Here is a 15,445-nt window from a genome sequence, read left to right as displayed (position 1 = left end):
GGAGCTATTGGTCACGCTACAAAATACCTCAGATCCTTAAATAGGATGATAATGCATCCATGGTGTTGAATACGGCCAGTTACCTGGACCTGCAGACTTGAATTTTAGGGAGAGGTTGGATAGGCTGGGACTTTTTTTCTTTGGAGCTTGGAAGACTAAGTGGTAACCTTATTACGGTGTACAAGATCATGAGGAACATTGATAAAATGAATGCTCACGGTCTTTTCCCTAGGGTGCGGTGTTCTAAATCTAGAGGGCATAAGCTTAAGGTGCGAGGGAAGAGATATAAGAGGAACCTGAGGTGCAATTTCTTTTTCACTCAGGTGCAGGTGGTAGTCTGTATCTGGAAAGAGCTGCTAGAGGAAGCTATAGAAGCGGATACAATTACAACTTTTAAAAGACATTTGGAAAGGGACATGGATAGGAAGAGGTTAGAGGCTGATGGACCAAATGCAGACAAATGGGACTTGCCTAAAATGCCACCTCAGTTAGCATGGATAAAGTAGGCTGAAAGGCCTGTTCCATTGCAGTAGAGCTCTGAAAATGTCAATGCATGGTGGGATAAACATGTGCCGAACTTATAAACCAGCCTGATGTTAGTAAGCAGCCAGATATTATCACGTGACCATGATGATTAGGATCTGCGATAGCAGGTGTGAATGTGGTGAGAGTTTTAATCATACGTTGCTTCATAAAAGGACATTTTACATTGAGGAATGGATGCACACAGAGTGCATAAAAGATAAATAGTTTTGATTTGCCAAGGGGAGAACAATAAATATAGAACATCCATTATTAGATCATGGATCTAGATAAATTAGATGGTAAAAGTGCATCTCACGACACCTAGGTTTCATTCATGCAGAATAACTGGGTCTGAACTTTAAACTTTGCTTTAAGGCTGTAAAATATCGATCAATCTTGCAAATGTGTTTCTCAGGATTGTACATTTTTCCTACAGAAGGCATTAACCACGATGGGAACTGGATGTTCTACCCCAATGCAGTCCGTACAGCCGGTTTCTGTGGCAACCCCTCCTTCCATCTGTACTGGCCTAATAAAAAGAAAGATAAGACGCATAATTTCCTGGCTTCACGGGAACTTATTGTAGCACCCGGATATGTTCTGCAATTCAGAGTAAGGTTCTGTTTGGTTAATTTAATAATCCTCGTGCTTCAGTGCTTTCAAATCAAAACAACCCAAGGGAGTTCTGTTTATCCAGAACACAAAACATTTTGGAATTTAATTATTTTACTTTTCCATTGATTCAACACTACATATCAATTTTCTTTGTCTCCCCCCCACCCCCCGCCCATTTGATGAAGGGTCTCGACCCGAAAATGTCACCCATTCCTTCTCTCCAGCATTTTGTGTCTAACTTCTGAAGAAGTGCAGATTGGGTTGGGAAGATGACTGGGTGCTGGGTGAGAGGCTATCAGGTGTACAGAGAACGGGGCCACTGGGCAAGGTTGCTTTAAGAAAACATGAACAGATATAGGTGAATCCATGAGATCTTTCACTGAAGAGGCTGTGGGAGACACTGGGTAAGTGTGATAGTGAGCCTCAAAAGGTAGCTTCCAAACGCATTATTCCGGGCACCCCCCCCCCCAATTTTCAAGTGTTTATTTTGGCACACCAGTCCCCTTTTGCAACTCTGTCACCAGCCCATACCGAGAGTATAGGGTTTTGCTGACTTCCTGCTAAAACTCTTGAGCTGTTACATAGGAACACTGAACCAAAAGTGAATAATTGTTCACATCACGTTCTACTTGATGCTTCTACTTGTTCTGTGTTTTGACAGATTATTTTGTAATTTTGTAACTTTGAATATTCTTTTGGAATTTATTCATTCTTGTATTCTTTCTTCTCCTGTTAATTATTTACATCTTCTCCTGTTACTTATTTAATACTCTGTGTTTTGCAAAAACCTTCTTCCCCCGGTTAAATTCATTTTATTAATCATAAATCTACACACAATACCTCATAATATACAAGCAAAACCAGGTGTTTCGATTTTTTTGCAAAGTAATTAAAAAGAAATAACTGAAATATCACATTTATTCGTAGTATTCAGACCCTTTGCTATGACACTCAAAATTGAGCTTTGGTGCATCCTGTTTCCATTGATTATCCTTGAGATCTTTCCACAACTTGATTGGAGTCCACCAGTGGGAAATTAAATTGATTGGACATGATTTGGAAAGGCACACACCTGTCTATATAAGGTCCCGTAGTTGACGGTGCATGTCAGAACAAAAACCAAGCCATAAAGATGAAGGAATTGTCCACAGATCTGGGGAAGGGTATAAAACAATTTCTACAGCATTGCAGATCCCGGAGAGCACAGTGCCCTCCATCATTCTTAAATGGAAGAACTTTGAAACCAATAAGACTCTTCATAGAGCTGGCTGCTCGGCCAGACTGAGCAATCGGGGGAGAAGGGCCTTGGTCAAGGAAGGACCAAGAGCTTGATGGTCACTCTTATAGAGCTCCAGAGTTCCTCTGTGGCGATGAAAGAAACTTCAGAAGGACAACTATATCTGCAGCACTTCACCAATCAGGCCATTATGGTAGAGTGGCCAGACGGAAGCCACACCTCAGTAAAAGGCACATGACAACCCACTTAGAGTTTGCCAAAAGGCACTTAAACAAGATTATCTGGTCTGATGAAACCAAGATTGAACTCTTTGGCCTGAATGCCAAGTGTCATGTCTGAAGGAAACCAGGCATCGCTCATCACCTGGACAATACCATACCTACGGTGAAGCATGGTGGTGGTTGCATCATGCTGTGGGGATGTTTTTCAGCAGCAGGAACTGGGAGACTAGTCAAGATCGAGGGAAAGATGAACAGAGCAAAGTACAGAGAGATCCTTGATGAAAACCTGTTCCAGAGCATTCAGGACCTCAGACTGGGGCGGAGGTTCACCTTCCAACAGGACAACAACCCTAAGCACACAGCCAAGACAACGCAGGAGTGGCTTTGTGACAAATCTGTGAATGTCCTTGAGTTGCCCAGCCAGAGCCCGGACTTGAACCCGATCGAACATCTCTGGAGGGACCTGAAAATAGCTGTGCATCGACGCTCCCCATCCAACCTGACAGAGCTTGAGAGGATCTGCAGAGAAGAATGGGAGAAATTACCCAAATACAGGTGTGCCAAGCTTGTAGCATCATACCCAAGAAGACTTGAGGCTGTAATCACTGCCAAAGGTGCCTCAACAAAGTACTGAGTAAAGGGTCTGAATACTTGTGTAAATGTGATATTTCAGTTGTTTATTTTTAATTACTTTGCAAACATTTCTAAACACTGGTTTTCGCTTCGTTATTATGATGTCTTGAGTGTAGATTGATGCTAAAAAAAAAGAATTTAATCCATTTTAGAATAAGGCTGTAACGTAAAAAAATGTGGAAAAAGTGAAGGGGTTGGAATACTTTCTGAAGGCACTGTGTATGTGTGTGTGTACGCACACACATGCACACACACACGCACACACACTACACACACACACACACACACATGCACACACACACACACACACACACACACTACACACACACACGCACGCACACATAGACACGTACACATATACACACACTACGTACACACACACATAGACACACACACACACACACACATGCACACACACACACACACACACACACACACACACACACACACACACACACACACACACACACACACACACACACACACACACACACACACACACACACACACACACACACACACACACACACACACACACTCACACACACACACACACACACACACACACACACACTCACACACACACACACACTCTCTCACTCACACACTCATACACACTCTCTCTCTTCACTGGACCTTTTGTAATGTCTTTCAGATTGTGGTTGGTTGTGAAGCTGATTCCTGTGGGGATCTCCAGCCTGTATTGCTGGAGTACAGTAAAGATCCAAGGTAAGTTGCAACCTGTGAAAAGATTGTGACATTTTTGCCATCAGAATGTTACGTGAATTCAGCGACCTGTTGGTAAAATTCCCCACTGTACCCGCAATAAAATCATATGTTGTGATCTCAGATATAACAAATACTTGAGTTTATTTCTCCCTTCCCCATTTTCCCTTCGCAAATTATTCTTAATTGTATCCTATGACATCCACATTGTGGGAATACTGTCTGCCTTGCTGAGCTGTGTGCTGCACACAAAACCAGTGTTATATTGCAGCGTTATATACCAGCGTTATATACCAACAAATATACCTGCGTATTGTCTTTAAGCTGACTGGCTAGCTTGATTGATAATAGGCAAACATTTATATTGTTTCCCCATGATCCTGACCTCTCTTACTGCTGTCATCTGCTCTTTCGATGTATTTGTTTTATATTTGAACACAATGAGTGTGGCAGCTGAACATAAAGTTTCTGTAGGGCATCCTCCGCCTGGTTGTTTTTGGTTTAAATTCCTTTCTTCCTTTTGAATTGGATTCCTTTCTTCCTTTTGAAATGTTTCATTAGGAAATAGTAACGCGAGCAGTTGGCAGCAAAATATTAAGCAATTCCCATCAATTTTGCAGTCTGTCGTGAGGATCAGTTGTGACAAGCGCATCAGTGAGGTGCTCTCTTTTTCCTTTATGCAGAAAGGACTCCTGGTCACTTGTCCAAACAGAGTGTCTTCCTTCTACAAGCAGCAACATTGGCTGTTCTCCATTCCAGTTCCATGAGGCCAGCGTTTACACTTCTGTCAACTGCTCCACCTGGAATCGGGTCACCATCCAACTACCAGATTACGTTGCATCCAGGTATGTTTCAGAAGGGGAGGAGGTCACTTTGTGGCATTACAGCTCCTTACCATTCAAAACTTTTTAATCCACATTTTCACCTTGATGTTTATATTTTTTTAAATGACAAGTATGTTAAAGGTGCATTGTTTTTTTAATGTTTTCTCCATCACTCTTGATCGGCCGGTTAGTGCTGGGATTATAGACAGAAAGTGTTGGAGTAACTCTGCGGGTCAGGCATCATCTCTGGAGAAATAGGATGGGTGACGTTTCGGGTTGAGACCCTTCTTCAGACTGAAAGACACGGGAACGGGAATCTTGCCATTCCCTCCCAAACAGGATTGTGGGTACACCTACTCTTCAGCACTGCAACTATTCGAGATCGCAGCTTACCACGACCTTCTCCTCAAGGGCAATAGGGATGTACAATTAAATGCTGACTCAGCAGAGGAAGCCTACTTCTCTCGAATAAATAAAAAAAATGAAAAGAAAAGCTACTGGATTCATATCCAGTGTCTGGGCAATTCATCATATTGCCTCTAGATTTCATCACGGGAGCTATGGAGTTTAAATTCAAGTAATTAAATGAATCATTAATTGTATGTTAACCATGATTGTTGTAAAAAAAACAACCTGGTCCACTAATGTACACCAGGGAAGGACACCTGGTGCCTTGACTTGGTCTGGTTCTCTATGTGACTCAGACACTCAACAATGCGGTTGCCTCTTAACTACTCAGCAACAAATGCTGCCTTGGCCAGTGACATCCACACAAAAATACATGATGAAATTTACTCTCTTATTCTGTTAATTATTACCCTTGAACGATTCCATAAATCATGAAGAACAGGATCTACCTGAACAAAATCTTTGCTAAATGATCTTGCTCAGTAAGTTTGTCTAGTTATGGATTAGAATACCAGCAACTGAATTATCCTGAACCTGCCAAGTCGTCTTTTCTTGCAATCCAGTCAGATATTCACTTCACAACTTCTTTTTTGTTTTCTTATCTGATACTATTTCTTATTCCCTAAATTTAATGCCGACCACTTTTTGGAAAAAAACAGAAGCAACTTGTTCAACCTGTTCAATCATTGTTGTTGCTTTCAGCGCCACTCAGTTCCGATGGATTCAGAAGGAAGGCAACGCAGAGAAACAAAGCTGGGGAATTGACAACGTCTACATTGGTGAATCCTGTCCTAAGCTCTGCAGTGGACACGGATATTGTAGAACTGGAACTGTCTGCATTTGTGATGAAGGTTATCAAGGTACCTGCTCTATTTTTCACTATAAACCAAAATAAATTGATACCGTGATGGAGCAAAAACCTTGCGGGTTTGATTGTGATAGCATCATATGTTCAATAAAAGATGCAGTTATTTTTTCCAAAACCCTTTCAAGTCTGGTAAAAGACTGAAGACTCATATTAAGGCGCGTAATACAATTGCTGGAAACTGAGAGTACAAATCAAGAGAAACATTTTGGAGCATAGGGTAGGGATGGAGAAAAGATAAAGGTCAGCAGGTGGTTTGAGGAAGTAATTATAAAGTAGCAGAGGTTTTATTTAAACCAACACGCCACTCGGGATTTAGTCTGTTTAAAGAGTTGAAACCTTGTCTACTGAGGATGTTCTGCAGAAACCTGTCACTGCTAGATATTAGAGATATTTTTTTGTTTTTGGATACAGCCTTGTTCGGCTGTAAGTGAAATGTGCAGGTGGTCATGGTGACTGTAGGGTTTAGGGAGAAAATAGAAGGGCATTCAGAGAACTGGGAAAGGAGGCTCTGAGGGAAGATTGAAACAGGGATGGAGATATGCAAAGATTGGAGTGGGTCTGACAGAATGGAAAGGGAATGCAGTGGTCCAAGGGGATGGGAGAACCCTGTGGCTCCAAAATTAGTAAGGGAGTCAATACAAGAACCATTTGTTGGGCACCTTAAGGGGTTAGTGGCGGTGGATTAGATAGATCATTTGGATAGGGTATAAAGAATAGATTAATGGAATTGGAGGAAGGAATCTTATTCCTTGAGATCTGCAAGCCATCCTGTAAAAAGTATTTCCATAAACGATTCAGCATAAATCACCTAAAATGTGTGCAGATACCTGGCTGGCCTGCCTATAGGATCCTCACTCTCGTAGCAATCACCGCCTCTTGCAGCACCACTTCTACTCTCCCCAGCATCAAATCTTCATCTTTACACTTGAGCCTGATGTTTTCAGTCTTAAATGTTCTATTGTTTTAAACTTTGTTCATGCTTGTACATCAATTCTTCCAACACCATAGCCCTGCCTGTTTCAACAAGTGTTCTCCGGCTGTTTCATTCATTCTTCCACAGATTTCAGTCGCAAATTAGTATCTCGTCTATTCCTTCTGCATTAGTTTAGCAGTGAGTGTAACTAAGCCATTTGACAATGGGCCTTGTAGTCAGCAATGCTGAGGTGAATGAAATCAAGGATACATAAGAGGCCAATATTGGAATAAGCCGAGTGCCAATGCCTGCAGTATTGGAGACAATTGCAGAGATGAGGGGAATAGCATGCAGGATGGAAATGTTCAATTATATCACTCAGTTCGGAACAGTAATTTTCTTCTCCTTTGGAACAGTAAAAAATATTGGCTTTGTAATATTGTTTAACAATATGAATAAACCTGTGATTAACTTGTTGTTAATTATTTAACAAGTGTTTGACAGTCTTAATTAAAATTGAACCCTTGCTTTAAAAAAATAGCTTCTCAGCTGGACCTGTATTTGCTTCACATCTGTATCATACCACGTAATTCATTTTTCCCCTTTGTTTAATTGTAGCTAAAAGCTGTTTATCTTCCATGTGCAGGAGATGACTGTTCTGTTCCAATTAATGACCTGCCCAGTTACATCAAAGACAACTTTGAATTGGCCCGCGTCAGAGAAACAAACTGGCAGGTGATCCAGGGCGGTGCGATTGGCAGTGGATGTGGGCAGCTGGCACCCTATGCCCACGGCGAGTCTCTGTACTTTAATGGCTGTCAGATGAGACAGGCTGTAACCAAACTTCTGGATCTGACCAGGGCCAGGTACATATCCGTTAAAAAACAACTGTCAGCTTTGTTTTGCGGAAAGTGTTAAATCCATTGCGGCTTTCTGCAAATACAGCTGAAACCTTCCAAATCTACTTTTAAAGAGAAAGCATCTTTCAGTGGTCATGAGGTTGCAAAATAAACTTTCTTCTCCTCCCCTCGAATGACAAATGAATGTTGAGAGCAGAATAATGCATTTCATGAAAATTATATCTAAAGGACAACCTGATAGTCCCTGGTTGAAACTAACTAATGGATGTTCCAACAAATATGCTATCCAGGGGACTGTTCAGCTGAAAACAGAAAACTACCATTTAAAAATGAAATTGACATCAAGGTGATTACATATTTTCTGTAGATAGACACAAAATGCTGGAGTAACTCAGCAGGATAGCTAGCATCTCTGGAGAGAAGGAATGGGTGACGTTTCGGGTTGAGACACTTCTTCAGACTGAAAGTCACGGGAACGGGGAATGAGAGATATATACGATATATACGATGATGTAGAGAGATATAGAACAAATGAATTAAAGATATGCAAAAAAGTAACAATGATAAAGTAAACAGGCCATTGTTAGCTGTAGCTAGGTGAGAATGAAAGCTGATGTGACCTGGGTGGGGTGGAGGGGGAATGAGAGAGAGAGGAAATGCAGGGGTTACTTGAAGTTAGAGAAATATGAAATGCTGTTCCTCAAATTTGCATTTAGCCTCACTCTGACAATGGAGGAGGCACAGGACAGAAAGGTCAGTGTGGGAATGCGTAGGGGAATTAGAGTGTTTAGCTACCGGGAGATCGGGTATGTCCAGGTGGACTGAGCGCAAGTGTCTATATCTATCGTTTCCCTTTCCCGTAACTTTAAGTCTGAAGAAGGGTTTCAACCCGAAACGTCACCCATTCTTTCTCTCTAGAGATGCTGCCTGTCCCGCTGAGTTACTCCAGCATTTTGTGTCTATCTTCGGTTTAAACCAGCATCTGCAGTTCCTTCCTACATATTTTCTTTATTGCATGTATGCCAATGGTTTCAGTAAATTTTAATTTTGTTTAGAGATCGCTAAACTAAACTAAAAGATACAGCGCAAACACAGGCTCTTCGGCCTACCGAGTCCACACTGACCAGTGATCCCACACACTTATGCTATCCTACACATACTAGCGATCATTTCCAATTATACCAAAGCCAAATAACCTACAAACCTGTACGTCTATCTAGTGTGGGAGGAAACCGGAGATCTCGGAGAAAACCCACACGGTGATGGGAAGAACGTACAAACTCCGTACAAACAAGCACCCATTGTCAGGATCGAACCTGGCCTCCGGCGCTGTAAGGCAGTTACTCTACCGCTGTGCCACAATGCTACCTGTTAGATAATAAAAACATTTATTCTGTAATTATATGGAAAGGGGAATAGTCCCAGATAAAGTTCAACCATGCAGCAATCTAAGTAAGTCTTGGATCATCGTATCCTAAATTGTATGTTTGCGATGTTAAATTCCAATGCTTGAAGAGTTGCGTCTATTAAAATGGGGACGAGATGGACAGCTGGAATTGCACCTTGAATTTTCTGTTCCACCCACAAACTGCTGACAAATGTGGCGAGTGTGAGTGACCACAACAATCTGCGATCTGGAGCTCCCTACTCTGACAGATTATCCTGAGGCAGCAGCAATGCCCAGCAATCAGGTACCTGGCTGGTCCGATGTGACCTCTCCTACTAAAATAAACAAGAGGTGTTCCAGAAGTCAAAGGCACTTGCAGAATCAAATTGCTGCAGGTGCTGGAAATCTGAAATAAATTACAGAATTATATTTTAGTTCAATGACCTATCATCACTGTTCTAATATCAGGTCAGTGATCAAAAAGTCATCACCTGAAGTATTAACACCATCTCTATCCAGAGATACAGCTTGACTTGCTAAGTATCTCCAGCATTTTGTGTTTTTAAAAAAAATTATTTCCAAGAGGCCTTGGCATCAATTAGGGCCGGTATTCTGAAAATATTATTGAAACACCATTTAAAATTGGTGTAATTTTATATTTTAATGCATGCAATGTGTGAATTATTTTACAAAAGTAATTCCTTCGATCTTCTTTACTTTGTAGAACTCCGCTCATCTAAAATAACTTGCACATTAACTGATTAGATTGACATGTTAACTGCTTTGGATTTGGTTACTTTTCTGAACTTCCAATTCATTCATTGTTATGATGACGTAATTACTAAATAGGAAATGTTTTCTTTTGTCCTCAGCAAAATCATGTTTGTGCTGCAGATCGGTAGCATATCGCAGACAGCAAGCTGCAATATTGACCTGACGAACCCCAACATTGCAGACAAAGCCATCCTGCTGCAGTACAGTTTGAATGGAGGAATTACATGGCATGTTATTGCTCAGCACCAACCAAAGGATTTCATACATGCCCAGAGGATATCTTACAACGTCCCACTGTGAGTATCCAATTGTATGAAATCAGTCAGAATATGATGCTTTGGAAAATAAAAGGTCTACCTCTGTGAAAATAGGCAAAGAAAATAGGCAAAGAAAGCCTCTTATGAAAAATTGCAGCATCTGTTTAGGCATGGGATGGAGAGGCCCACCTTTTTTAACCACTGCCAAGTTAAAAAATATATATTTCCTGGATATGTTTTTGAGTGCTCACCAGTAGCTCCTTTAAACTCTAGTTATTACCCAATGCATCTTAGAGTCATAGTTGTACAGCATGGAAACAAACCCTTCAGTCCAAACCTGTCAATGCTGACCATGTGCCCTAACTAAGCCAGTCCCATTTGCCTGTGTTTAGTTCATCTCCCTCTAAAATGCTGGAATCCTGAGTAAAACACTAAGTACTGGAGTAACTCAGCAGGTCAGGCAGCATCTGTGGAGGGAATGGGGAGGCTATATTTTGGGTCAAGACATGCAGAGTTACTCTAGGAAGTTTGTGTTTGATTTTGTGATGAATAACTTTAATCTTTTTAAGTTCTTGGTTGTTAACTGAAATAAAAGCCATCATTAATACTGATGACCACAGAAGGAAGAGGATGGTGTTAGAATTGTGAGTGTCTACACAGTTGTGAGTTTAGAGAGTAGAGCAGAGGACTTAGCATACCGCCTTGAGGTGCTTCAATTTTGATGATTATCGAGTAATTTGTTGTTGCCAAAATTAGTGCAAAAAAAACTCAAAACCCCTAAGTTCCTAGTGCAACCAAGACAGTTAGTGGTTCGAAGTTTAGTTGGTATTCATAGTGGTCAATAGCAGGATGGTTGTTTGGAAGAAGCTATTCCTGAGCTGGAGTTCACAGTTCTCAGATTCCTATACCTTCTTCCCGGTGGCGGGAATGCAATGGGAGCATGGCAATGGGTGGTGTGGGTCCTTTTTGAGGCAGCGCCTCCTATAGATCTCTTCAATGGTGGGGAGGCCAGAACCCGTGATGAACCAGGCACTGTTCACCACTTTTTGTAATCTCCTTTGTTCCTGGGATTTCAAGTTGCCGAACCAGGCTGTGATGCAACCAGTCAACATGCTTTCTGCGATACACCTGTAGAAGTACATGAGAGCATTCGTCAACATATCAAATCTCCTCAATCTTCGAAGGAAGTTGAGTGTTGATGGGCTTACTATATGATTGCATCAGTGTGCTGGGCCCAGGACTGATCTTCAGAGATTTGCATGCCCTGGAACCTGAAGTTGTTGACTCTATCCACCACCGACCCATTGACGAAGACAGGTTCATGGATCTTCAGCCTTCCTCTTCCAGTCAGCATTCAAGTCTTTGATCCTACTAACGTTGAGAGCAAGGTTGTTGTTCTGGCACTATTCAATCAGACGATCGATCTCCCTCCTTTACATTGACTCGGTATTACCTGTAATTCATCCAACAACAGTGGTGTCATCAGCAAAGTTAAACATTGAGTTGGGACTGTGTTCAGCTACACAGTCATGGGTATTGAGTGAGTAGAACGAGGGACTTAGCACACAGCCTTGAGGTGACCCTGTGCTGATGGTCATTGAGGAGGATGTGTTGTTACCAATTCATACTGGTTGTGGTCTGTTGATGAGGACGTTGAGGATCCAGTTGCAAAGGGATGCCCAGAGACTCAGTTCCCTTACTTTGGTAAGCTTGGAGCCAGGATTCCTGAAGTTTCGGAAACTGGCTCACCATCAATAACTCAAGCACATGTCAGTGACACCTTGTCAGTGACATGTCCTTATTAAACAATGGGAAGGAGGTGCTTGAATTTAAATTATTCAATAGCATCAAGATTGAGTAGAGAACAACCTAATACATTGTTACTTTTGGCTCTTTGCTACATTTTTCACCAATTTTTATTGATTAGTAATTATTTGTTATCAAATCATTTTTATTGATGAGTTATTTATCAAAACAATGTTAATTTCCTAGTTAACACAAACTCCCCTGAGTTAAGTCATATTTATACAGATTTGTTCAACGGATCTATCTATTCATCTATTAAATGGTTTGTCTTAGCAGTTGTTTGATTGTTTCATAATGTTAGGATTTATTGTTATCCATATCTTCATCTTGTATATGTCACAAGTTGCATAAATATGATGCATGTAAAGAAAAATAGATCAGGTCAAACTTAACATATGTGTTATATGATAGGAATATGTATATTGAAAATGAATAGCACTGAAAACTTACATAACCATCTTTGGTTCCTCATGAAAATGACTCGCACTGTTTCAAGAAGCAAGCGTGCAGAACGCTTCGAATGACATTAAGTTACAGACATTCAAAGTACACATCAACCTCGATCATTGATAGTACTTGCAACTGTAAGGAACTATTTTACTATATCTAACACAATCAGAGGGTGTTAGAGATTAGTCTTAAAGAAAGATCAGTTAACAAAACCCTAGAGAGTAGTTCAGGGGCTTCCTTGCTGCCTCCCTTGTGCATTCTAATTCTGCACGCAGCTGCCTCTCCATCTGAGATGAAGCGATACATGCTCTATTTTCAGTGGAACCAAACCAGTAATTCTTTCCTGTGGCGCCTATTATGGGTAATGGAAAGCTTAAAAACTAAATACCCTCAAATGTTTTGAAATTTCCTTTAAATCTTGCTCTTTCTTGCTACAGAGAGGCACGAGTTAAGGGTGTACAACTAAGATGGTGGCAACCACGTCACAATGGAACAGGCCATGATCAATGGGCTTTAGATCACGTGGAGGTGGTCCTGTAAGTATCTGAGTTCTGTGTCATGAAGATAATGATTTTTTCCATTTTATTTGTGTGCAGTCACTGGCAATTTGCGAAGCTTCAAGAAAAGTCAATAGCTGGCTTTTCTGAAGGATGGGAAGTTAATCTATCTGAGTGTCTATTGCAACACCAGAGGTTTATTCAGCTCATTTCCTTTGATTGCAGGACTCGTAAACAGAATTACATGATGAACTTCTCAAGGCAACATATGCTCAGGCATTACTACAGCAGAAGGCGAAGGTCCCTCAGACGAAACATTTAAGTAATTACAATACATCTCTGACCTGCTTCATTATTCCAATAAACAAAGTACTGTTTTTAATAAGGGGCCAATATCAGATATAGGAAAGTAATGAAATAAATGAGTCTACAAGATACATATTTTACACACTGTGAATTGATGAATGAAGTGGCTTATATTCTGAAATGTATTGTCTTTTGCTCATTTTTGTGGTTGTGTGTTATGTGGTATGTTGCAATGTCAGTTACTGTGGCAGTATTATAAATAAATGTAAAAGTACAATTTAATTTGCAATATATTTGTTCTTATAGTCTCGTGGCACAATGACACAAACAATATTGAATGGTGCTCATCACATATGAATCTGTGTAAGTTAAATATGTTTAATATAAGAGGATCTTAAAGTGGAAACTAAAACAAAGAGAAAGTAGAATTCAAACTGAGCCAGTTAAAAGTAAATTGATAATAGGAGTTTCACACCATGTACAAATGTGGAATGCACTGTTCCAGATGGCTATAAATGCAGAATTAGTGTTCTAAAACAGTTATTTACGTGAGAGTTTTAGGCATATAAAGAATTATAAAAAAGGCTTTAGATAGATCTGCCACAGTTAACAAATTGTAAATCAAATGATGAGATGACTGTATAATCTTAAATAGCAAACAACGGTTTTCTTTGCATTCTATTATCAATAAATGTAACAAAACTAAAAAAAAATTCCTATGTTCAAAGAACTTCAGAGTTTGGGAAGTTATTAAAACATGTTGAATTTTTTGTGAAACAAAGTAGTTTGCCTTTTAAAGCCTTCAACACCATAGAAATAACAGTGTGTTGCAGTTTAAATGTGTATATCCTAGTTGGACATTAATATTGGTTTTCATGTAAATCTTTAATCTAGCTTTGTGTCCTCTGGCAGTAATTTAATGGTGATGATGCTTATTCAGTATGACAAATTGTTGTTAATTGTGTTAATTTTTAACTTGTTTCTACTGATTGAAAGCTGGGTCATGTTTGTAACTTCTGAGTGAACTAGTGTTGTGGTGACCTAGCATAGCTATAACTGCAATGTAACATGATCTAAAATTAGGTAGAGTAACTTAATATATCACAATGTTATTTACTGAGATAGTCCAAAGTTACTTTCAATAAACCAACTATCACTGATACCACTTATTGCTTTGTGGTTATCTTTTTGAAGTTAGGTTTTAACTACTTTACAACAGTAACCATACTTCAAAAGCACTTTTCGGTTGTAAAGGTCTTTGACATATACTGAGGATGCAAACGATGTTATTGGAATTAAAGTTCTTGGCATTTTTACACTTTTTTCATGTATTTTTTGTAAGCAATTTATAAAAACCTGACTCTTTAGGATAACTCATGTCAGAAAGAGTCATTGAATTTTATCGCTCACATTTTCCATCTTATTGAGTATAATTACACTATTTCTTTACCACCTTGATTTTGATATGTTGCCTAATTACTCAAAGCAATGTGCTGTGGATACCAAACCAAAGAACTTTAAATAAATGGTGGGCCAATGTTTCTTTTAAAGATATTAATTGCATTGTTAATATTTATGGAGGGAGGAATTGAAATTACCGATCTTTAGTTAGCTGTCAAACATATTGGTAAGTTCTCAAACAAATTATTGTGTTCACTGAAATAAAAATGGAAAATATTGGGAATGAGCAGCAGTTCAGACAAAGTAAAGAGTAAGAAACAAGTTAGTGGTTCAAGTAAACTCTCTCCATCCACACCTTAAGCTGGTATTATGCAGCTTAATACCAACTGTTTGTAATGTTTATATTTCAGATAGACATCACTCGCCTAAAATGTAACCTTGATAATATTCCAACTTCTTCAAGTTACCTTTTCAATCTAAGGATAATATATAAATGGGAATCTGCCTTAATACAGTGAGGATACATACAGCTGTAAATTATTGTGGATCTTGAAATGTGACAATTTAATGCCCCAAACTCATAGACTAACAGCCCACTGTAAATTACTCTCATTGTAGATGGTTGCTAGTACAGTATAATTGATCGGCATGTGAGAGAGAATAACTGACAGGAAAGTTGGTGGCAGGAGTGTAATTGATGGCATTGTACTAACAGCAGGTAAATAATGGACCAAAGT

The 15,445-nt window shown here is 39.8% G+C and overlaps 1 protein-coding gene across 1 annotated transcript in view; it reads left to right on the top strand.

Annotated features, from left to right (window-relative positions):
- Positions 1-14,472, top strand: part of reln (reelin) — a 253,257-nt gene extending 238,785 nt beyond the window's left edge. The window contains exons 57-64 of the mRNA XM_055653596.1: positions 962-1,137; positions 3,887-3,960; positions 4,641-4,802; positions 5,892-6,049; positions 7,617-7,836; positions 10,090-10,287; positions 12,942-13,040; positions 13,227-14,472. Of these exons, the coding sequence (XP_055509571.1) occupies positions 962-1,137; positions 3,887-3,960; positions 4,641-4,802; positions 5,892-6,049; positions 7,617-7,836; positions 10,090-10,287; positions 12,942-13,040; positions 13,227-13,323 (1,184 nt within the window). The 3' untranslated portion in view covers positions 13,324-14,472. The remainder of the gene's footprint in view (positions 1-961; positions 1,138-3,886; positions 3,961-4,640; positions 4,803-5,891; positions 6,050-7,616; positions 7,837-10,089; positions 10,288-12,941; positions 13,041-13,226) is intronic.
- Positions 14,473-15,445: the final 973 nt, after the last annotated feature.

This window comes from Leucoraja erinacea, chromosome 22 (assembly GCF_028641065.1).
Source record: "Leucoraja erinacea ecotype New England chromosome 22, Leri_hhj_1, whole genome shotgun sequence".
Lineage (NCBI taxonomy): Eukaryota > Metazoa > Chordata > Chondrichthyes > Rajiformes > Rajidae > Leucoraja > Leucoraja erinaceus.
Note: the sequence above shows the minus strand (reverse complement) of the source record. Positions and strands in the feature narration are given on the sequence as shown.